Source organism: Uranotaenia lowii, chromosome 3, assembly GCF_029784155.1.
Source record: "Uranotaenia lowii strain MFRU-FL chromosome 3, ASM2978415v1, whole genome shotgun sequence".
In the NCBI taxonomy this organism is placed as follows: Eukaryota; Metazoa; Arthropoda; class Insecta; order Diptera; family Culicidae; genus Uranotaenia; species Uranotaenia lowii.
This window is the reverse complement of record NC_073693.1, coordinates 201,009,205-201,034,233: the sequence shown is the minus strand read 5'-3', so window position 1 is coordinate 201,034,233 and position 25,029 is coordinate 201,009,205. Positions and strand designations below refer to the sequence as shown.

Here is a 25,029-nt window from a genome sequence, read left to right as displayed (position 1 = left end):
GCGAGGTATTGCGTGACTACTTTCCATTCAACACTTCGTGAGGCTCAAGCAATGATGTCAATTTAATTTATTGATTACCAATGCGAAAAGACATACACTGCCGGCCAAAAGTTTGGGATCACCCACTAAAAAACATGCAAATTTTGATCGTTCATATCTCAGCCTTCTTAAGACATATTGAAAATCTTCTGATCTCATTTGAAAGATAATGAGCAATAGCTATCTCGGAGGTATTTTGTCCAAATATAATGTTTTAGTTTTGAACTTAAAACTTAACCTAAAGTTATAACATTTTCAAAAGTCGCACTCAATATTCAAAGCCGATCATCTCGGGATAGGGTGGACCAAATCTCAAAATTTGAGTGGCATTAGAATTCCTGTTCTTTATTTCTCAAAACACAATCAAAAAAATTAGAGAAAAAATTCAAGAATGTATTTTTAATTAATAAAATAGACACTTGAGTTATCGTCCAAAAGTTTGGGATCACCTCTTTGTATGGTGAGTTTGGGATCATTCTTATAAAAACATGCAAATTTATTTTATTCATATCTTTCTCATCTAACATCGTATTGCAGAGCTGAAGGGTTCATTTGGAAGCTTAGGAATTGTTGTTTTTTAATAAATTCATTCAAAAATTATATTTTAAGGTGAGAACTTTAAAAAAAATCTGGGAACTTTCAAAAAAACAATTAATTTCAGGTGATTTTTTTATGGTTATCACTTCAAAATATAATTTTTGAATGAATTTATTAAAAAACAACAATTCGTTAGCTTCCAAATGAACCCTTCAGATCTGCAATAATATGTTAGATGAGAAAGATATGAATAAAACAAATTTGCATGTTTTTATAAGAATGATTCCAAACTCATCATACAAAGAGGTGATCCCAAACTTTTGGACGATAACTCAAGTGTCTATTTTATTAATTAAAAATACGTTTTTGATTTTTTTCACAAAATTTTTTGATTGTGTTTTGAGAAGTAAAGAACAGGAATTCTAATGCCACTCAAATTTTGAGATTTGGTCCACCCTATCCCGAGATGATCGGCTTTGAATATTGAGTGCGATTTTTTGAAAATGGTATAACTTGAGGTTAAGTTTTAAGTTCAAAACTAAAACATTATATTTGGGCAAAATACCTCCGAGATAGCTATTGCTCATAATCTTTCAAATGAGATCAGAAGATTTTCAATATGTCCTAAGACGGCTGAGATATGAACGATCAAAATTTGCATGTTTTTTAGTGGGTGATCCCAAACTTTTGGCCGGCAGTGTACCTCTATTAAACAGCTAATAACTTTTTTGCCTAATAAGATACGAAGTTAAAGTCTTCGACAAAGTTGTTCAGCGGCAAATTTCCTTTAGGAATTTTATAAATTGGCACAAAAACTGTCAGCTGGCTCGGTGCCACATAAGAAACAAAAATGATGTTGATTTTTCAGAACAAAATATTCAATTTTCCCATACAAACCTAAAAGTTCAAATTTACTCATGTAAACGTTACTTAAAAATTCTACAAAAAATCATGGATGAGTTTTGGATTAAGACGAAACTTTTAAGACCCCGGGGTTTGAGAAATTCAAAAATGCCCCCAAATCGACTCAGTCTAATGCATCAATCCTCTTGAAGTTAACGTAAATAATGCTTACTTCGAATAATAATAAATTCGAATATTTTTTTTTAGAATTTTGATTATAATTCAACATTGATTTTAACTCTTGGCAATAAAAAATAACATTTAAAAGAAGAATACTAACAAATGACTACGCGACAACAGAAATGTATTGCACAAAAAGCACTTAGCCGCAAACTATCACACGAGTCTCAACTTTCAACAGCAAACATTTGGAAACTTCAGCCTATTATTTTTCTATTGCGTGGAAATTTAGCTTTCCGCATGAAACCGCTTGTATTAGTACCTACATAAAAAGATTAAAATAAAGTTCAATTCGGTAGCCATATCGATAAAGATAGCATCACAACAATCGCTTCGCAAAGTGCTTGCGCTATGCTACGATAAATATTTGCCAAAAAGCTTTTGGACTCCATCCACACACAATGTGACTTTATTTAGCAGCACAAACATCCAGCCATATACAATGCCGCCTGTATTTTTTCTTCTTCCCTTTTTTGCTCTATTAAATCGATTGGAAATGAATGAATTCGCAGATCCATTGTATGGTTGTCTTTCTAACCTCCCATTGTTTCCGCCCTCAAGGAATGCAAAACCTATCGATCTCCTGCTCTCTGGTGTGCCTTATCATACTGGGCAGTGCCGCACTGGTCGGTGCCTTCGGCGTTTGTCAGCGGCAAATCAGCGCCGTGTTGGTCACCGGAGTTATGTACCTGTTGGCCGGTAAGTATTGCAAAATATACCCCCATATTCCTATAAATAGCTTCCGATCTGTGCTGCTCATAAACAACAGCCCTACCACCTATGCAATCCAAAACATAAAAAGTACAACCATATAGGTATGACACATGCAAAGCTTTCGGGCAACATAGTCGTCATCTGCTACTGGCAATAAAAGTGAGCCCCCGGCCGTCGCTATTGACTCAAATTCTTCTATAGCAAACAAAACACCCAACGAATTACTGAGCTGACAGTTTACTTATGTATGTACCTAGGTTCCTACCCCAAGTGACGGGATGAAACGAAAGTGACAAGCCCTCACAGCAAAACTAGGGAGGCATGTCAGAGGATTTAATAGACTGGGTCGAAATATATATTTTTTTAAAACTTAGAAGTCTGACTAAAATTTCCAAGAATTTTCAATACCGATAGTATAGCCAAACAAATGGACATTCATTCCAAATTTTTCATCTTAACATAGAGATTGAACACAGTCTAATGACAAAAAAAAGCTGTAACTCCAAATCCTCCATTGAAACACAATCGTTAAGTTTACATTTTAGGCTCTGCCATAAATAAACCAAAATGTTTCATTACCCTAGAGTTAGTATAAAAAACATACACTTCTCAGCCCCAATCGTCTTGAAACATGCAAAGTCTGTAGATATTCCACAATATATACCAACTACTGCGTCTCCGTTGTGTAGTAGCATGACAGACAAGAATGAAACCCACCACGCTTATGCCCAGTCACCCATTGCGAATGCACGAAACTCAACAGAGAAGTAGCAATACATTATGATATGGGAAGCAGCCAAATGAAGAGAAGGAAACATATTGGCTAACGTTATGCTTCCACAAATGAACGATTTTCAATTTTGTATGCATTGAATTAACTATACATTCGTGATGAAATTTGCATTCATTTCAGTCGCACCTACAATAAGGACCCTTTCCATGTCCTTCGAGCTACGTATATTCAACTCATTTCATGGTTGCAATTGAAATTGCATATGTCTTGCTAAGCCGCAATTGTTGCAAAAAATTTAATTCACTGAATAATATAAATTGAAGAATGCATACATTATCGATTGATGTATAAATCACGGTTCCTATACATTCGGGCTTATTCTGCGACACGAAATTTCACTTCTTCGTCCTGACTTCAGAAAATGCTTCAAAAAAGAAATTTGTGTATCGATGAGCTCTGAAGAGCAATAACAGCTCATCCGAACAAAAATTTTGATGCTGGAGAGGCTATTTTAAGCCAGCAAAGCGAAATGAAATTCTGTAAGTCACGTCACTCGAGTCACAGAATAAGTCCCAATGTTATTTGAATATTTTTAAAAGAAAAAATCACTTATTTTTGCGCCGTTGGAACTTTTCTCTTTCATTCAGCTAAAATTCAAAATAATCCAACGGGAAAAACTATACATTTTTTTTTCAAAATTCATACTAATTGTTGTTGAATGTATAAAGACCTTTTCCTTAATTTTGTTCTACGGATTTTCATCCGGGATGACTCATCCTCACATAGAACCTTTACTTCATGCTAGATTACATGGTTCAGCAGCACCACCACAACCTCTGAGAGAGTTCAGAGCATTTGGGAAACTAAAGGGTGTTAAGGGTGTGATCAGAAAGTGGTCAACCGGTCAAGTGGTCGCCGTATTTTTACTAATCATGCATACCAAATAAAAACCTGGAAACCCCTCATTTTGTAGGTGTGTAGAGTGATGCTTCTATTTGGATTTTGACAGTAGATCATAAGCTATCAAAAAGGCGTCCAGCTACGAATTAAAACTGTGTACATGTGTCGTAAAAATCCAACTTCACGCACGCAGAAATAGTAAAATCGTTGAATGTGGCAAAATCAACCGTCACCGAAGCAGTAAAAGTGATCGGAGAACGTTTTTCAACAACTAGGAAGCCTGGATCTAGGGGAAATCTAAAGCTGGGACCCTCAGTGACGAATAGAAGAGTGGCTAGCGCTTTCAAGCGCAATCCCAAGCTCTCCGTTCGAGATGTCGCAAATAAGTAGGGAATATCGTCTACAACATGGGTGGCCAAACCATGGCCCGCGATCAACTTTTTGTGGCCCGCGAAGCTTTTTTTGAAAAGCCATGGTCTAAGAATTTAACGTTTTTCTTGGTCTGCGTATATCATTTGGATAAATATATTTGAATCTAAACTAACCAGGGGCGGTCCTAGAATTGGCTCTTGGGGGGGGTGATTTTCCAAATTTTCAAAAATCAATCAATAAGAAGGACCGTAAATATTTCGGTCTTTCTTTTGAGAGTTAAGGATGGAGGAGGAGGGGGGGGGGGGGGGGGGCTTTTTTGCACTTGCAAATAAGACTTGTATTTTGTAGGTTTGTATACTTGTGGGTTTGTAATTTTAAAAAAATTGAAATAAAAAAACAATAGTGAAAAATTTTAACCAATTTCCTCAATATACCTGCTTATTTCGATATCCTTTTACAAAACAATCTGCGAATCTTAGATGTTCACTGCGTAAAAGTGTCGAAAAAAAGATAATTTTTGTAATTTTTACATTTGGCAGTTTAAAAATTATAGCTTTAAGAATTCTTTAAAGAATTTTCCGATATAAATGTCGTTTCCCAAATGAAAATTAAACACACATTTTCGTAGAAGAAAATGTAAAAAAAAAATCTTCAAGTTATCGACAATATTTTTACTGGGAATCTTCATATCAGGGTAAGACCCTCACCAAAATATTAATGATTCTCATTTTGCATCGATTCAAACAATTATTTGAGAGAAGTGTTTGTTAAAAATTACTATGAATTAAAAATTTAACCTTTTTCTCCGAAGTATTTTGCTGAATCGTTGTTCGGAAGTATCGAATTATTTTAAATTCTTGTTCAAATTCTTCAATTTTTAAATATAAAATTAATTTTAAAATAAGATCGTCATTCTTAGATATGAAGCTTGTGGAACTTCATTTATATTTGTTTTTTTTTCTTGAAATTCAAGCTCTTATACAAGATTTTTAGTTTTATTGGAACTGAATCCAAAGAAAAAGTAACTTATTTGCAACGAATTATTTATGAAAAAAGTGAAAGGTCGTATGATTTCTTCATGCTCTCAATATTTCCAAGCTTTTTTTTTATAAATGTTTGAATTAAATAAAAACATATTGACTAAAGAGTTTATTTTTAAAAGTTCATACTATTTCAATATTTCATTGAAAATTCATAATCAATTGCAATTGAAATAACCAAACTATCAGATTCAGAGTGGATTTTTTCACCTAAACTATTAAGCTGGATTTCTACTCAAAATTTAAAATATTATTATGTAGATGAGCAAAAAACAGTATCGGCGAAATAATTGGTGTGAATCCTGAAATGCAGCCTTGTTGATCAAAAATTAGAAAAATGTCTTCCGAACTTGAGGGATTGCCTTGTTTCCGAGAAAAATGTTGGGGATGACGGAATAGTTTTATCTCACCTGGGAAAAATTAAAACATAGGCAATTTTGCTTTAAAAACTGATTTTGGAAATAAATTTCTAAACTCTATTTCAGATTTTATCCATCACCTCTAGTTTCAGAAGTAGTATTTTCAGTATTTTTCGAAAATTGAATAGATATCAATTGAGATGTACCGAATAGTGCGAACGGCCGAATACCGACTATTGGCCCTTTTCAAGTATTCGGTAAAACGAATATTCTGAACATGGAAAATCGAAAATAAGCTTAAAATGTGTTCAAAAGTACCGTCTGCATCACCGAATATTCTGCAAAAAATACCATTGTGAGTAATATTTTAAAAGTCATGATTTTTTTTTTGTTTTCGATAGGAGTTTAACCCATTTAGGTCATTCTTTCTCGAAAAGTGATGATATATTGATGAAAATATATTTCACTTTTGCATAGAAAACAAACAATGCGTGAACAACTGCACTCACATACATACGCAGGTAACGCGAGCCTCTTAAAACTTTGTCGCAAAAGTACTAATTGAAGTAAATTTTTTCGTGTTTTGTATAGAATTTGAAGCATAACTGATATCAATTTCCAACCAATAATCTAAGTTTCAAATTTTTATTGTAGTTTTTTTTTTTACCATATAATCCCCACAATTGAAATTTATTTTTATAATTTTTAACATAATTTGGTCTCAGAACAACTCTATCGTAACCATTTCTTACTTAATTAACTTAATTTTGAAAGTTTTAAATTAAAGAATGGATTTTTTTATAAAATCTATTGATCATTTTCAAAATTGTTTGATTGTGATAACGGCTCAAAATGTATGAGGTTCATCGAGCCAAAGGGGTTTAAGTGCATAAAAGCTAATGAAAGACGTAAAATATCACATTACATAAGCCTTGGAAAAGAGGATACATAAATACATAAAAAAAGGAACTTATTTCGAGAAAATACATGTTTAATTTAATATGTTTGGCCATTTTCCATATATTTTTCTAAAATTTTTATTTCTTTTTTAAACGATAAATTCTCAATGCCTGAAAAGTTACCAAATAGTGTTTGAATTATGAAGATTCGTTTTATATTAATAAATCAAAATCCTTCATTTTTGCTACGTCGAGGAAAATACAATCAAAGCTCATTTTTTATTTCAAAAACTTTCCAAAATAAGAAATTATTTAAAAAAAAAATCTAAATTGTCTAAAATTGTCTAGACAGTTTCGATATCTTTAATTCAGATAGAATATGGGCTTTTGAGAATCTCAAATTGAGATGCATTCTGTAAAAATCGGAGCTTGCAATGAAAAATAAACCAAGAAATGGAAATGAGTATTAGATGTGATTAGACAATTATCATATTTTTGTCACGCTTTGTATCGCCAATATAATCACATCACTAGACCGGTATGAAATTTCCTTTCTTGTTCATATAGTTTTATTGCTTAATTTTTTTTACTCAAAATCCAGTGCAAAGCCGAACGTAAGAATATTCTTACATTCTCAGTCTCAGTCTAAGTCTCAGAAAATGCAGATTGATTAAAATTCCTAAATTCTGCTACATTTGAATAGCCGTCAAAATTTCTGTGTTTCATGTTTTATAAATCTGAAGATGTCAAAATGTCACAAATTACGCCCATTTTCCAATTCGCTTTTCAAAAAATTCCTACTGTGATTGGAACAGCTTTGGAGATTGACTCATTAAAAAGTACGTTTTTTAAACCACATTTTCACATTTTTGTGGCAATGATCTTAAAAAATTACTATTTTTCATATGTGAAACATATAACTTCAAACTTCAGCTTTCTCAGGCTTTAAGAGAATTTTTTTTCGAGCTCCTTATAGCTGACTTACAGACTTTTTCCCGAAGCTTGTTTTTTCGTTTTTTTTTAGACTTCTAATAACTTTAAATTCAATAACTGTAGCTGAATATTGTCTAAAAATTATACTTGAGTCACATTACAAGCTTTCCAAAACTATAATTTTTATAAAAATCGGTTGAGAAACAAGAGAATTTTAGCGGAAAAGGCGTTAGGGTGTTTTTGTTTTTGAGGGGGTGATCCCAAACTTATGGCCAGTAGCGTATATGGTCAGCAAATTCTAATTCAACGCTATAAGTACCTCAACAAAAATTATTTGCTGAAATTCGTTCCAGGGAATCGCAAGTTACAACTGTTTTAGTTTGGTGGACTGAATTTTTTTCAATTTTAAGCTATCAAGTGATTAATAGATTCTTTTATTAAACAAACACCCCCACGGAGTGGAAAAATTTGAAAATTCGAAGTACACCTACTAGGAAAAGTTCTTAGTTTTTATACAAATCCAGCGTTTACGAGTGTTTCGTAACGGTTTTTTGCCGCTTGGGGGGGGTGACCACCCCGATCACCCCCCCCATAGGACCGCGCCTGAAACTAACTAAATTGAAACCAGAGATCTGAAAATCTTTTTGAAGGGATATAAGTCAAAGGGGTAAAAGTGTTTAAAAACTAATATCGAGAAAACATGCTTTTAAATTGTTGTTTTGAGCCATTTTCCATACATTTTTCGAATATTATTAAATTTCTTTCGAACGTAGAAGTATGAGGATATAATTATAAAAATCTGAAAAGTTTACCAAATATAATTTGAATTATCGAGAATCGTTTGGCATTACGAATTTTTCACTTATACCCCTTTTGTTCTGAGGGCCTTATATAATTTTACCAAAAAGTATACCGTCATTGAATAAAAAAATCAATTAAAATTATAATTTTCAAATTATCAAAATTGTACGGTATTTGACACATTATCTGTTAATTCCATGACTCATTTTCCAATGTTTTCCGATTGGGATTTGTTGACTACATATCATTGGTATAAGAGCATTCATGCGGACTCTAGTTTTTATATAGAGGAGTTTGAATAGCCTCAGAAAGGTAGTAAGATCGTACCGAAATCATTTAAAAATCGTAAAAAAAATCAACAAATCATATCAACATTATAACTAGAACAATACTTTTACAAAAACTTCTACCATTCGTAACTTGAATTCTATTTTAACAACTTTGTTCATCCATCCAAATTTTGTTACTTTTGCAAAAATTGTAAAATATCGAAAGTTTGCTGTGAAAATTTTTCCAATTTGTTATTATTTGCTAAGCTTTATGAAAATTTAACCAACTCCAAATATATTTTAATTGGCATCTTGCTTTGTATTAATGTACAAGTACATAATGAAAAATTAATCAGAATTTACAGTTGGGTAGAAGAATTCAACTAGATCCGGTTTGGTACTGACAAATCTCCCAGAAGAACGATTTTTTTTACCAAATTTTTTACCTTCAAAATGATCTATGATTATCAAAAAATCAAATTCGTATTCGTTCTGTTTTAAGAAAGCTTTCCCAATTCCCAATATTTGAATACCATAAAATTGACTTATTGTCACGCCATTTGACATTTTTGGGATGAATAAACCAAGGACGAATTAATTGCCTTGAAAAGATTTAGCTGAACATAAGTTGGGAAGGATAATTTATTTCGTATTGCGTTACATTTTCACTAGTTTTCAAATGGAGCAAAATTTCTAAAAATATGCATGTCACAAAAATGACAAATCCGGGCTACTTTATCTGAAAACCTGGCATCCGATTTCAAAATTGTCTACCAAAAATCCGGGTAAATTTGGTCAATACACAGGAACTACTCAACAAAAATCAAGAAAAAAAACCTTTCATGGTTTGTTTTATAAAACTTGCTAAAAAACCTCGTTTTGGAGAAATGAATAATTTTTTTTGGGGATTTTAAACCCATAGGTTTATTCATCCCCACCAGGAATAAATAAAGAAAATTACAATACAATTTGTTTTTTTTTGTTCAATTCGGAAAAAAGGAAAGAAAATCCGAGCATTTTTCACTAAAATTCGGGCAACCGACCAGACCAGACTTTGCCCAAATTTTTTATTAAATATTCGGGAAAACCCGGATAAAATCGGGTAATCAGGCAAGCTTTATCTAAACTTGATGTGACCAAAGAAAAAGTCTTTATTTTTATAGTGTTAAAAAAACTGTTTTTTATTTTTTTTATTTCGAATATTCCAGAACAATTTTTTTTGGCCCGCGCGCCAGTCTCATTTCTGAAATTTGGCCCGCCTGTTGAAAATTTTGGCCACCCATGGTCTACAAGCATGAAGCTTAAAAACGATCCGGACTATCGACTCATAGGAAGGTGGTGACTCTGGTGACTCCAAATCGCAAAAATAAACAAAACCTCACGACAAAAACTTGATCTCGGAAGCTGTATACGACATTGTTGACAAAGTTTGATTGAGTGGTAATGGACGACGAAACCTACGCCGAGGCAGACTTCAGACAGCTTCCTGGACAAGAGTATTTTACAGCAACCGGAAGGGAAAAAGGTGGCAGACATTTTAAAGCTTATTAAACTATCAAAGTTTTCCAAGAATGCAAATAATTTCGCAAGCTATCTGTACTGGTGGCTTGAAAAGCGACATTTTCGTTGCAACCGGGATCGTCAACCAGGAAATTTACGTTAAAGAGTGTCTTCAAAACCGTTTGCTGCCTTTCCTGAAGAAATATGACTTGAACTTGAACCCTCCCAACACACCAGAACTTAACCCAATCGAAAAATATTGAGTGATAGTTAAACACAGAGATTGGGAAGAATGACCGGTGTGTTACAAATCCCAGGAAAAAAAATTAAGCAGAACCTTAAGAAGACCCAAAATAAATTTAACAACGAGAAACAGTTCAAAGCAAACTGGCGTTCTACGGCGAAGAATAGAAGTTGGAAACACTCGCACTTTCACTTCGACTTTGAACTTCCATAACTTTTACCCTAATGATATTTTTGTATCAAATTTTCTGCGTAAGATAGATCAACTATCGAACTATTATATCACAAAATTTGAGCTATCTAAAATTTGTGTGGCCTGAGATACAGTAATTCTACGAATATCGGTCCATTTGGACTATTACCATTCAAACTGCAACATCTCAGAAACTACGCTGCGCATTTTATTGAAATTTTGCAGAATGAAATATAAGTTAGCATGTCTGAAGTTTTGAAAAGTTCTATCAAAAGGATCAAAAGTTACGCGAAGTACAATATTTCAGGCATGAACCTAAAAATGCAATTTCTATATAATTTTGGACGAATGTTTCCATAGGGAAATGGAAAATCATATTTTATGTTCAACAACCAGTAAATCCTTATTTGAAATAAAAACTCAAAACAATACCGTGAGATTCTCATTTTTAAACACAAGTGAATCATTAATTCCATTTTTTTCTTCTCTTTATTGCTTTTGCCAGACATTTTTTGACTGATTTGTGGATGGAAACCATATTGTTCTCATGAATCGCCGAAAATTCTATACAAATGCCTGAAATATTGTATCTCGCGTAACGTTTCATCCCTTCGATAGAACTTTTCTTAAACTTCAGACATACTCACTTTATATTTTAACAATCATTCTGGAAAATTTCAATAAAAAGTGTGACGTAGTTTCTGAGTTATTGAATATTGAATGGTAATAGTCCAAAAAGTCCGATTGTCGTAGAATATCTGTATCTCAGGGCACACAAACTTTAGAAAGCTCAATTTTTTTTTATATATATTAGTGTGAAAGTTAATCTATCTTATGCAGAAAATTTGATCAAAAGATATCACCATAGTAAAAAGTTATGAAACTTCAAAATCAAAATGACAGTGCGCGTGCCTCCAATTTCTATAAGTACAACTATGAACGGTATACATTCACATTCGGTCACAACGGTATACATTGTATACATTCAGATTTGAAATTTAGATCGAATTCACAATTCAGATTCAGAGATAAGATTCAGAATTTCTTTTGAATTTTGTAAAGTAAAGATTCAGGATCCGAATCCAGAACTTAAAGTAAACATTCATCCGGAAATCAGTTCCAGAACTCAGAATTCGATATTCGAAGTTCAAAATTCAGATATTAATTTTAGGTTGATAATTCTAATTGAAATTCAGTTTCAACAGAACACAAAAAACTTTAGATTGTACATTCGAAAGCAAAATTTCAAAATTTAGATGCAATGTTCACGTTAAGCATTCAATACTTAAATTCAGAATCACAATTCAGAAGCTCGAATTAGAAAGCAGCGAGTGTAGAATCTATTTGTCTATGTTATGCCCTCGCATGAAGTCATCTAAGCCGAATAAGACGACGTAATAAAACTGAACTCAATTTTCAGCATAGCAAAATGCCAATAGGAAATATTAGCATAAAACGATAGCATAGTTTTCTTTTTTCCTATATCAAAAATGAAACAGTATGTGGTAAGGATAGCACAGAAAAGCTGCCATATCAGAAATCATATCATATTTTTTCTTGGATGTCACTCGCTGTCTGCCCTTTATCTGAGCTGGCATCCGAGGCAATGTTCTAGATTTCCTCTCTACAAAAAAGAGGACTCAAGAAAACTACCAGTATTATATTCGGAACCTATTAACAAGATTACCATTTTCTTTTCCTTTCTTTGCTTCCTCTTCCAGCGCTGTTTGCTCTCTTCACCCTGATGATAATACACTTCAAGCGTCAACAAGGACGTCCCCCAACGGAAACAGACTTCACCGTTTCCATCGATGGAGTGGTGGCCAGCAAGTCAGATCTGATGTACGCCCAGCCACTTCTAGATGCCCGTATCATCGTTACTGCCTGGAGTCTTGACCTTGGCTGGGGTGGCGTAGTGTTGTGTGCATTTACTTCGTTTCTTTGGATTTTGCTGTCCAAGATTATGCGATTCAACCCACTGTCGGCAATGATTTGATGATTCAAAATCAAATTCAATAAAGTTGCAGCCTACAATGTCACATAGATCGGCAAGCGTAATGGGCACCAAACCAAGAGTCTCTTCTCTATCCAATTAACAGTTCTCCGTCAAATTGCCCCTTTGAGTCTAGTCAGATGTTGATTTTGAAATGATCAGTAGTGGCCTATCCAATATACACATTAAACCACCCATCTAACGAATTCAGTACCACCTCCTAGATGCTATCAAATAATGAACGAATTATCTCACAACTAGATTTAAATGACAACACTCAAAACTTGAAGACTTTTAAAGACGAAAGTCAAGCTACTAACAACGCTGATGAATATACACGTTTTTTATGTTTTGCTGTACAACTCCTCAAACAGGAAACTCTCAAGCTTTGGCTGCTATCCAAAGAGTACAAGTTTATCAACAAAAAGTAGGTTCTTAAAAGCTTTTTTGCAGCAGCTAGAATTATACAAAACAAACAAAAAAAAACGAAAAAAATGCAATGCTTTCATTGCCAAACAAAAACTTTATATTCTGGGCATTTGATTCCTTTCCAAAATTCCCCGGTATTTGATAATTAAAAGCACAAATCAAGCCATAATCAGAGAAAGGCAAAATCAGTATTCAGAAAGGAAACAAAAAACACACACAAACCAACCATAAACTGGAGACAGATTCAATGACATATTACTCGATGTAACTCGACATATTTTATGTAAATGCTTTGCCTTAACAAATAACAACAAAAACGCATTAAACTTCACTATACCTATCTATGAAAATAAATTGAAATCTCAATTGGTGTGGTTTTATTTTTTGGAATATTGGGGTTTGGACTTTCGTTTGCAGCATTGATTATTTGTTTTTGTTGAAAGGTGAAATTGAGGAAAAAGGAGAACCCAGGAGGAAATTTTCAATAAGTGATCCATCCATGATGGAAGTTATTTTGAAAAAATACACCCTTCTTTTTCTTCTTCTTCTTTTACCAACATAGCCAAAACGTGTAAGCATCCTGGAAAATGAAAAGACTTGCGTCCTTCATTTTTCTTTTCAACGTTATCTCTGTTACATAAAACATGTATTGCAGAGATAACTACGGCCAGGCCAACCATGTGGTAATTACCGCAAAAGATTCTGGAGCAAGGGGAGGAATAAAGCGTGGAGTTCCCTACCAAACGCTTCATATGGATTACTTAAATACCTACAGCATAATTTGAAAATAGCTACACTAATCTAATGACAATGTGTAATAGGAAAATAACGTTTAATATAATGAAAAAGGTTTGATCTCACCAAATAAGTTACGGAAGTTTTCGACTAGAAAACTTTTCCTCTAGTCCGGAGCAACTGACTTTAAAATTCCTTCCGAACCCTCCCAACCAGGATTCAGCATGCCGGAACAAAGTGCGAACCACTCCAGGAACAACCACCAGTCACTTAATCTATAATTTTCCACTGTTCAATTTTAAAATTTCTAGTTTTTTTGTAGTTGATTAAAAAAAATTAAGGACGAAAACAAAAACGCGAAGTTATTTTGAAAAAAATTCACCCACGTATAAAGTGATATTAATGAATCTAGCGAAGCAATTGCGTGTTTATTACTCATACCATCCATTGCCTTATTTTTTATCTTACATTTTATACAAAAAACATTCACTTTTGAAACAAGAGATTCACAAATCAGTTTCGGTATACAAATTAAGAATCCAGGATTAAGGGGATCGAAGTAGTCATCGCCTGAAGAATGACGTGTTTTTTTTATCGAGCTGTTAAATTTTAAGTTAATTTCAAAAGTGAAAATTTCAAAATATTAAGAATAATCATCATTATGCCGGTGCCGAAGATCCTTAATAAAAAGTCCCAACAAGTTTCGGAGGTTTCTTCCGAGCCATAAGCACCGCCAACCACTACGGTCATTCCAACAAGCGGCAACTAGTGTTGGCGGATCGTAGTTTCTTCTCAACGAACTATAACAAACGGTACATGGGTGTTTGTTGCAGCATTTCGATCGAATTAGCCAAAGATGGACAAATGGATACCTGAAGGGATTTTGGAGCTTGAAACCAAATTTGTTCATTGATCAGCAGTATCAGTACAAAAGCTAAGTATTCGTGTTTATTTTGTTTTCTTCTGCGTCTAAAGTCTTCGTTCTCTCAAGGAACATTTATAAAAATTCGTGAGTACTTATTTACTTGTCTCCTAGGTTTCCGAATTTTCTTTTTTTTCTAAAAGTAACTTATTTCATGAGTTTTATTTTTTTCTGAACTATATTTTAAGTGAATAACAATATTTTTGAACTAATGATTGTTGAAAATTATAAAATTGAGGCTAGTAAGATAATTATACTATAATGTTTCAAATGGTTAGCAAGTTCTTTAAAAAATCAGAATTCACTCCAAAGCTTCGTGTACAAATTTGGTTTAAATACATGTTAGAGCATATGATTTGTAGACTAGATCTGTTAAATATGCAATTAACTAATGAATTTGGAAATATATATGTTTATTCGGGAAACAATTAAGGAATTTATGATGAGTTTGCTGAGTACATTCTAAACTTTTTTTTGGAGCCATGAAATTTTGTTTATTTTTTCGTGCAAACAAATAGAAAACTTGCTCTAGTTTAAACTTTTTATGTGTCATTATAAACTCAGTTCAATTTTCACCGATAAATTGGTCTTTGAGATAGCCAAGCTGTTAAAATAATGTTTAAAACTTCACTTCAATTCAATCAAAAAGTTTGAGATTTGTCAAAAATGTCTGTCATGATTTTTTTATTTTTATTTCCTTTTACTGTATTTTGAGATTATAGTTACGGGAAAAATCCTGTTTTAATCATCACCCAACAAACACTTTTTGCTGAATAAACGCTGGAAAATAACGTGGTTTAATTTTTAATCAGCAATCTGGCTGAAAGAAGGCCTCAAAAATTCACTAATTCACGTGTCTTCAGCCTTTAATCATCTTAATCTGGAGAAGTTATTCAGCAAACGTCATCAAACGTCAATTGACGGATCAACCAAAAAAAAGAAAAAAAAAAAACAGTGTCTATCCGATATTTGGCACCCACTTTTTCCCCTCTGTGTTGTTTTTTTTTCGTTTCTACTGCCCCGACTTTCAAACCTCCGGCTTGTTGGTCGCATGCCGCAGTACGCAGAACCAATCATGCAGTCTGCGGCGCGATGGAAATTTGTCGATCTTAAGCGACCAACATGCCTCTCAATCGAAGATATTTTTTTTGAATAAGTGTGAGAGAAAAGATCTTTTTTTTCAGTTTTGGGCCCAAAAGTAAAATTTGTGAGAAAATTTACTCTTTATTTCAAAATTGCTAAATGAGAAATCATAAAAAAATTCATTGCATAAGGAAAACAAAAATTCCCCTCTCATTCCAATCAAGCCGCCATCATGCAGGGCAATTTTACCACAGTTCACAGTCTGTCAAATTCCAATGGTAGCGAAAGGTTGAACAAAGGCTGAAAAAGTGTTATGGAAGCAACTCTTCAACTCCTCCCGTTGGCTGCACTGAGACTTCTTTAAACGCTGAAACAAGGTTATAGTTTGTCTTTATTCAACCATTAAGCTGAAGCAGCAATTACGCTTTAGCTCAGCTTTTGTTCAGCGAATTGCCGTTCTTAAGCAGCCAAAATGTTCATTGGGCATAGTTTTCTTTAAGGTTCATCAGTACATTTGATTGAAGAAATGATCAAAATTCTAATGGATTATATGGGTACAATAGGCGAATCAGTTGAAAAATTGAAAACGAAGCCATTTAGGAAGTCAGATAAGTACTTTTTCATTGAAGAAGTTCTAGGTGGTTCTAGTATCCTTTTAAAATGGTACGAGGTAAGATATTGAAAATGTGAAACTTTTTTTATTTTTTTTTTTTTTTATCATTCGTATCGTATCACTCGCCACTGACGGACGTTTTTTTTTTCTCTCTCGCAAGTGAATCGTGGAAAAAAAGTGTGTGAAAAAGGCTATTTTATTTGCCCAACAAATTCGGTTTTGTGCACCGTGAAGTGCGGTTTGTTACGTGTAATCTGTTACAAAGTAACATATAGTGTTCACGTAAAAGTGCTTTTTTGAGTGCGTGGCATTTCAGCCGATAGACCATCGTCTGCAGAAGGACAATAGAGACGCTGCTTTTGTTCACAGACAGCAAGGTCAACACAAACGACCGCATTGCTGGATCGCCGGTTTGGTATAGGGTGTATCCCATTTAATTATTTTTTGGTTTTATTTTTTCCAAAACAATTTTTTTTTCTCTTCCTCCGTCTGTTTCGCTACTTTTAAACCATGACTATCATCTAGACATAAGTTTTTATTATTCTTTTTTATTGTACATATATACCTATATACATTTTTTTTTTCTTTCTTCTTTGAGTTTTTTTTACTATTTTATTCAACACTATTAAGGTATTGTTCTCCACGTTAGCCCGGTATGTCGGAAAGCAACCGACTATCGGATGACGACGGCGAGGACGATGAGCACCCACATCGGGAAGAAATCCCTTCCGAGGAGTCTAAAAATACCCCCATCCAACCGATGTACTTATCGGACACGGAAGATTCCCCCTCCCCCGCTCCCAATCCAATTCAACAACCCTTTAGATTCGGCAATTCCCTCTCAACGTCTGAAACTCTTTCCCAAAAATCAAACCAGGCTAATCCCTCCTTAGAAAATGATTCAATGTTGCCGAAATCTGCTCCTCGCCGTCGGGTTTACCAAAATGAATCGACGGGACCCTGGGTAGTGTACTTCCGGTCCAAATCGAAACCTCTAAACACAATTTCAATTTCCCGAACCCTCGACCGATCGTACTCTTCCGTAGTCAGCTACCAGCCGATGAGTCGGAACAAAATGCGCGTTGTTGTTGGTAGCTTGAAGGAAGCAAACGCCATTGCTTGTGACGAGAGGTTTACGATCGAGTACCGCGTTTACGTTCCCGCTCGTGACGTGGAAATCGACGGAGTGGTAACCGAAAAGGGCTTGACCGTCGATGACCTAATGGAATCAGGGGTTGGCCGATTCAAGGATCCTGCTCTTCCAACGGTCAAGGTGTTGGACGCACGTCAACTAAAATCAGCATCTGGCGAGGGGGAAGAACGGACATTTTCCCTGTCGAGCTCTTTTCGGGTTACCTTTTCCGGCACTGCACTTCCTGATTACGTTGCGATCGGGAAGGTTCGTCTACCTGTGAGACTTTATGTGCCTTCGGTCATGTTCTGCCAGAATTGCAAGCAGTTGGATCATACGGCCGCCTACTGCTGCAATCAGGCACGCTGCTCTAAGTGCGGGGAGAAGCATGAGGAAGCTTCGTGTACAATACAAGCAGCAAGCAGGTGCTTGTATTGCACTGGTGAAGCCTCTCATGCTCTCTCGGCGTGTCCGAAGTACATATCGCGCCGGGAAAAAATCAAGACTTCTTTGAAAAATCGTGTTAAAATGTCCTATAGAGACATGGTTCTGAAGTCTTTGCCAATCGTCTCAGAGAACCAGTTTGACCTTCTAAGTGACTATGAATCCGAAGGGGAGGATCCATGTGAAGGAACATCAACTGGGCCATTTTCAAAAAATAATGTTTCACAGGCTCCAAAAAGGAAACGCATCACTAAAACACAAACCAGAGTAGCTGCCAGCAAACTTAATACTAAAAGAAGTCCTCAGAGTGGAAATAGTAATTCTAACCCTCCTATTCAAAGTCCTCCGGGTTTTAATCCGTCCCCGAAGGATTTTCCTCCACTTTCTGGGAAGTCGAAACCCCAGGCTTTCCTTCAAGATCCAGGCCCATCAGTAGCTAACAGGAATGCAACAATTCCCAGAGAAACTGCATCTCATCCATCGTCAAATGGTTTTCCCAGCTTTTCGGCTGATGGTAAGATGAAATTCTCGGAAATTGTTGCGTTCATCCTAGACTTTTTCAGTGTACCAGCAGGATGGAGGACTATGATTAATATGTTTGTTCCCCTTTTGAGAGAGTTCTTGAAAAAGAAAGCTCTCACTATGACCCTCATCGCAGAAGCAATTTCTTTCGATGGATAATTCATCCAATGAGGGGAGAGAAATTGTTTCTGTATTGCAATGGAACTGCAGAAGTATTTTACCAAAATTAGACCCATTTAAAATATTGGTACACAATTTGAATTGTGATGTGTTCGCCTTATGCGAAACTTGGCTCTCTCCAAACGTAGATTTCACCTTCCATAGCCACAACATAATTCGCCTGGATCGCGATGGTCAAAGAGGGGGTGGCGTTCTTTTGGGGATCAAGAAATGCCACTCTTTCTATCGTATTCCACTACAACCATCTCCAGGTATTGAAGTCGTTGGTTGCCAAGCTAGAATAAAAGGTCAAGACCTTTGTCTAGCCTCGGTTTATATTCCGCCATCTTCAAGCGTTAGCTGGAACCAATTGGCGAATATTATTTCACTTCTCCCAGAACCCCGGCTAGTTCTAGGAGATTTTAACTCCCATGGCGTGGGCTGGGGTAGCTCACGTGATGATGATCGTGCTAACATTATTTATGAGCTGTGCGACGACTTCAACATGACTGTCTTAAACAATGGGGAAGTGACTCGAATTAATGGATCCCAATCACAGCATAGCATTCTAGACCTTTCTTTAGCTTCTTCCTCTCTGAGCTTGGATTGTACGTGGAAGGTAATCCAAGACCCTCAGGGAAGCGATCATTTGCCTATCAATATTTCTATCATCAGTGGTCGTAGTCCACCCGAAGAAATCAATATTCCTTATGACCTCACAAGGAATATAGATTGGAAACAGTATGCATCGGATGTCATTGAAGCCATCGACTCAACAGACGAACTGCCTCCGGAGGCAGAGTACAGTTTTATTTCCGGGACAATTGTGGACTGTGCAATCGGAGCACAGGTCAGACGGAATGAAAGCTCGACGATACAGAAACGGCCTCCCACTCCGTGGTGGGATGGAGATTGCTCACGCGCGCGAGGTGAAAAGTGTAAGGCGTTTGTTGAGTTTCGCAGAACCGGATTGCCAGAGAAATTTCAACGTTACTTGGCCTTGGAACGCAAGTTCAAAAACTTGATCAGGGGCAAGAAACGGGGGTACTGGCGGCGATTCGTGGATGGGCTATCTCGAGAAACGTCTTTGCACACGCTTTGGAGAACGGCACGAAACATGCGAAATCACACTCCTTCGAACGAAAGTGAGGAAAGCTCGAGTCGATGGCTGACACAGTTCGCGAAAAAGGTCTGCCCGGACGCAGCACCAGCTCAGAAACACTATCGGGATACAGAGAATAGTTCTGAAACAGAGGATCAATTCTCGATGGTCGAACTTTCACTTGCGCTCTGGTCTTGCAACAATTCAGCTCCCGGACTGGACAGAATCAAATTCAACTTGTTGAAGAATCTGCCAGATACCGCTAAGAAACGCTTGTTGAATTTATTCAATAAGTGTTTGGAGCTGAACATTGTCCCGCATGACTGGAGACAAGTGAAAGTCATCGCTGTCCAAAAACCGGGAAAACCAGCTTCTGAATACAATTCGTATAGGCCGATTGCAATGCTCTCGTGTCTCCGGAAATTGCTCGAAAAAATGATTCTCTTTCGGCTGGATAAATGGGTTGAATCGAACAATCTGTTGTCAAGTACACAATTTGGATTCCGTAGAGGCAAGGGTACGAACGACTGTCTAGCATTACTTTCATCAGACATTCAATTGGCGTTTGCCCAAAAAGAGCAGATGGGGGCAGTATTTCTGGACATCAAAGGGGCATTCGATTCGGTGTCCATAGAAGTGCTATCTAGTAATCTTAACTCTTGCGGACTTTCACCAATTTTGAACAATTTTCTATATAACCTGTTGTCTGAAAAAATCATGCATTTTAGCCATGGAGAAACCAACGTTAAACGAATTAGTTACATGGGTCTACCCCAAGGCTCATGTTTAAGCCCCCTGCTATACAACTTTTATGTCCGAGAAATCGATGCTTGTATGGCACAAAATTGTACGCTAAGACAGCTTGCGGATGACTGTGTTGTGCATATCACAGGTAAAACAGACACTCAAATAAAACCTCCGCTACAAGAAACTCTAAATAATCTATCACATTGGGCCAGGAATCTAGGCATCGAGTTTTCGCCTAGTAAAACCGAGTTAGTAGTTTTTTCAAGGAAGCATTCCCCTCCTCAAATAGAGCTCCTTATGATGGGTAGAACTCTAACTCAATCTCTTAGTTTTAAATATTTGGGTGTCTGGTTCGACTCTAAATGCCTCTGGGGAAAACATATTAGGTACTTGACACAAAAATGCCAAAAGAGAATCAATTTTCTTCGAACGATTACTGGAACCTGGTGGGGTGCTCATCCACAGGACCTCATCAGGTTATACCAAACAACGATACTGTCGGTCATAGAATATGGAAGCTTTTGCTTTGGGTCCGCCGCGCAAACCCACTTGATTAAACTAGAACGAATACAGTATCGTTGTTTGCGTATTGCCATGGGTTGTATGCAGTCGACACATACGATGTGTCTCGAAGTACTGGCGGGAGTAATGCCGTTGAAAAATCGTTTCTTCGATTTATCGCTACGTTTCCTAATTCGAAGTGAAACTATGAATCCTTTGGTGATAGAAAATTTGGAAAGGCTTATGAATATTAATCCGCAAGTAAAATATGTAAATAATTATAAAACTTTTAGTCAATTAGAAATAAATCCTTCTTTATTAAATTCGGACACGAGTCACTTTTACCCGAGTAGCAGTTCCTTGATAAAATTCGATCTGTCCATGACCGCTGACATCCGTGGAATTCCAGATCATGTCCGACCCAATATCATTCCTTCAATCTTTGCTTCAAAAGTACGTGAAATTGATCCTATAAAAATGTTCTTTACTGATGGTTCTAGAATCGACAACGCGACTGGTTTCGCAGTGTATAATGAGGGCTTTGAAGCTTCGTTCAAGCTTCGAGAGCCATGCTCCGTTTACACTGCTGAGCTAGCCGCTATTTACTGCACCTTGGAACACATTCGCACACTGCCTGCAGACCACTATTTCATCTATTCGGATAGTCTCAGCTCCGTTGAGGCAATTCGATCGATGAAACTGATGAAGCGCTCTTCCCATTTCTTGCTTGAAATTTCTGGGATATTGGGCGCTCTGATCGAAAATTCGTATAGAATTACCTTAGCTTGGATCCCGTCTCATTGTCTTATACAAGGCAATGAGAAGGCGGACTCATTGGCTAAGGTGGGCGCGTTACAAGGTGAAATCTTTGAGAGGATTATAACTTACAATGAATACTTTTCAATACCTCGCACTTTAGCGATTAACGCTTGGCAGTCTAGCTGGGACAATGGCACAAAGGGACGTTGGCTCCATACGATTATCCCTAAGGTTCCGACGAAGGCATGGTTTAAGCATTTTAACTTGAGTCGCGACTTCATTCGCGTGATTTCTCGGCTCATGTCAAATCACTGCTGGCTTGACGCGCACTTGTTTCGTATTAATCTCGCTGCAACCAATGTTTGCGTTTGTGGGGATGGCTACCACGACATCGATCATGTTGTATGGACGTGTGAAAGGTATGGTCAAACGAGGGCTTGGCTACTGGATACCCTTAGGGCCCGAGGTAGACTACCTGGTGTTCCAATTCGAGACATTTTGGCAAACTTAGATTTTGGATATTTGTTCCCAATTTACAAATATCTCAAGCTGTCTGACTTGGTCGTTTAGTCCGCTTATCCACGTAAACTCTCCCCTTGTGTGTTCTTCATTTAATGTCTGTTTTGTTTATTTATTAGTTCCACCTCTCATCCAACGGGTTCGACACATTCCTGAAGGCTGGCCAGAAGATCGGAAACTGATACCAAACCGTAGCTACCGAAACCACAGCTACAGGAGGCCACCACCGGACCCTAATGGAAAACTGATATTGGAGAATAACCCCTATAAATCCCTTCCTTTTCCCTTGTTTAAAGTTTTTTTTTTTTTTTAACTGTTGAGTCGCCGCGACTATTACGGCCCCCTTCCCTACTAACCTAGTGAAACGAATACACTCGGCACATTGAAACTTTGTAAAAGTAAAAGGCCTTTAATAAACTAGTTTTAAATAATAAAAAAAAAACTTTTTTTATTATGTTTCAATATTGAAAATAGCTTAACTCTATTTATGGGGATGTTGGGGGGTTGGACAGGGCATCGAACGATCCGAAAACTGATATACAATGGATTCTGGGTTCAAGCCAGCCGGAGTATCTCGACAAATTTAGAATCATGAGTAGGTTAATTAAATACCTTTTCAGGATTCTTTATTTGTTTCGAACAGTTTGAAGGGAGTAAGCTGAGTCAAACCTGCCCCAAGCCAGTGGTAACGGACCCCTTGGTTGTGTGGCAAATATTGTTGATGAGTTAAGCATAAGCAATATTTAAATGTGCGATCGAGACTTCCCGTACCGCCTCGGGTCGAAAGACCTATCAGCCACTGCACTGGTGGGTTCAACATACATACATACATACATACATACATACATACAAAACATTCACTTTTGAAACAAGGAATGTACAAACCCAGAAACAGTTGCAACACTTTCTTTCGTAAATTAATTTGGAATACATGGAAGAAAATTAATGACATTTTCAGTAAAACTATACCAAGTAATGTAATGTAACATGTATAAAATCTAGTATGCATTTAACCCTAATCGGCCCTTGACTGTCAATATGAATGGCGAATTTCATCGTATTTGTACAATTGTGGTGTAATGTATGCTCGCGTAATAACAATGCGTCAAGTGGGTCAAATGCCATCAGTTGCGACCTAGGGCGAGAAATGGAATTGCGGAAAATCATACCGAATGCCAAAAGGCAATGTGAAAAATAACGATGTGGAAATGTGGTTTTGCGGTGTAACGGCGATTTGCCTTTTTGGACTCATGCATGTATGAGTCATGTATTGGACTCATGCATGACTCGTATATTTCATGTGATTATCATAAAACGACTCGCAAGAATCTGACAATGCGCGAAATGGAAATGCAATTCTAATATCTATAATCTATAATAGCAATTCGAACGGTTGTATGCTGTTTACCGGAATTCCATTTACCGGAACTACCATTTACCGAAATTTCTTTATTACGTATAAATTTGAATTCCCCAGAAATTTGTTCACCAGTATTAATAATTTCTCAAAAAAATTTCGCCTGAAGGACCATTTCCCATAAAATTGAGTATGTTTATTAGTGTATATAAATGGAATCCGAAAAAAATTAACTTATTTCCAAAAAAAATTGGGTTTTTAAAATATTATTATTTGCGACAAAGCCGCGAACAACGAGGATGAAGAGGCTGAAGCATCACAAAGGCGCCAAGGCTCCCTAATCCGAGGTGGCCGCCGACCCGCCGTCGGAAGCGGCAGCCCTATTGGGGAAGCGGCAGGTCTGTTGGGGCTTCATAGATCTGCGTGAAAGCCACGCGACAGCGTGATGGACAATATGTCTTTCATGTTCGAATGCGCAGCGTGAGTAGTCGGAACGATTTTTAAAAGCCACACTGGTGAATATAAAATCAAGTACAAAAACTGCCCAAACCTTGCCCACAAATCATTCTGGGCAAAAGTTTTCGGGTATACGGGATACAATAATAGATTTGTACTTAAAAACTCGTAATTCGGTAAAAAAAACTCGTAATTCGGTAAATGGCATTCCGATAAATAGTATATTCTGGTTAATGTCAGTCCGGTAAATGGTTCATTCCGGTAAAAAGCAGTCCGGTCATTCCGGTTAATGAATTTCCGGTAAATGGAATTCCGGTAAACAATATACAACAAATTCTAATATCACGGTAACAATCCCCACTGACATGTGGGTAACAAAGGCCAAATAATTGCTAAATTCCTTAATAACATGTGTGATTAGCAAGGCAACAAGGGACCTTTTTTTGTTTAATTTACAGTTATCATTCAGGAATTTATTTTTTTAATTTTATTTCAAGTGGGAATCTTTTGATAAAATAAAATAAACATCAATTTGCTAACCGATTTATCTTAAGTTTACCTGTTTGTACCAGAGCAGATTTCAGATTTGCTTACAAATTGTGTACTTATTATTGTATGCAGACAAAATTATAATACGTCTGGTTCGCCGATTCCTGGGTCATAAACAAATAAAATATAACCACTTACCTCGCAAATTATGCTCAGATGAAATAAGGATTGAAAAAAGTATGCCTTTGAAAGCGCGACACTGGAAGACACAAAAGAAATCGTTTTGCAGATTTTTTGCGAATATTTCCACTTCCTCACTGTACGAAGACGCCGGTTGCGAATGACAGAAATGGCGCGTTCGAAGCGTTACGGCACATCCGCACGCATCAAAACAAAGCATTTGAAAAAATAACCTCGAGTAACGCGTTTAAGTTTTACACAATAACGCAGCT

The 25,029-nt window shown here is 36.3% G+C and overlaps 3 protein-coding genes across 5 annotated transcripts in view; 2 read left to right on the top strand and 1 right to left on the bottom strand.

The window, feature by feature from the left end:
• Positions 1-13,403, top strand: part of LOC129758563 (uncharacterized) — a 42,626-nt gene extending 29,223 nt beyond the window's left edge. For all 3 annotated transcript variants that reach the window (XM_055756093.1, XM_055756092.1, XM_055756094.1), the window contains 2 exons: positions 2,221-2,358; positions 12,337-13,403. In XM_055756093.1, coding sequence (XP_055612068.1) covers positions 2,221-2,358; positions 12,337-12,611 — 413 coding nt within the window. In that variant the 3' untranslated portion in view covers positions 12,612-13,403. The remainder of the gene's footprint in view (positions 1-2,220; positions 2,359-12,336) is intronic.
• LOC129758562 (protein NASP homolog) overlaps positions 1-24,930 on the bottom strand; it is a 69,074-nt gene extending 44,144 nt beyond the window's left edge. The window contains exon 1 of the mRNA XM_055756088.1: positions 24,776-24,930. The gene's annotated coding sequence lies outside the window, so the exon portion shown is untranslated. The remainder of the gene's footprint in view (positions 1-24,775) is intronic.
• The window catches only part of LOC129753005 (uncharacterized protein K02A2.6-like), a 13,571-nt gene continuing 5,587 nt past the window's right edge, over positions 17,046-25,029 (top strand). The window contains exon 1 of the mRNA XM_055748796.1: positions 17,046-17,663. Within this exon, the coding sequence (XP_055604771.1) occupies positions 17,046-17,663 (618 nt within the window). The remainder of the gene's footprint in view (positions 17,664-25,029) is intronic.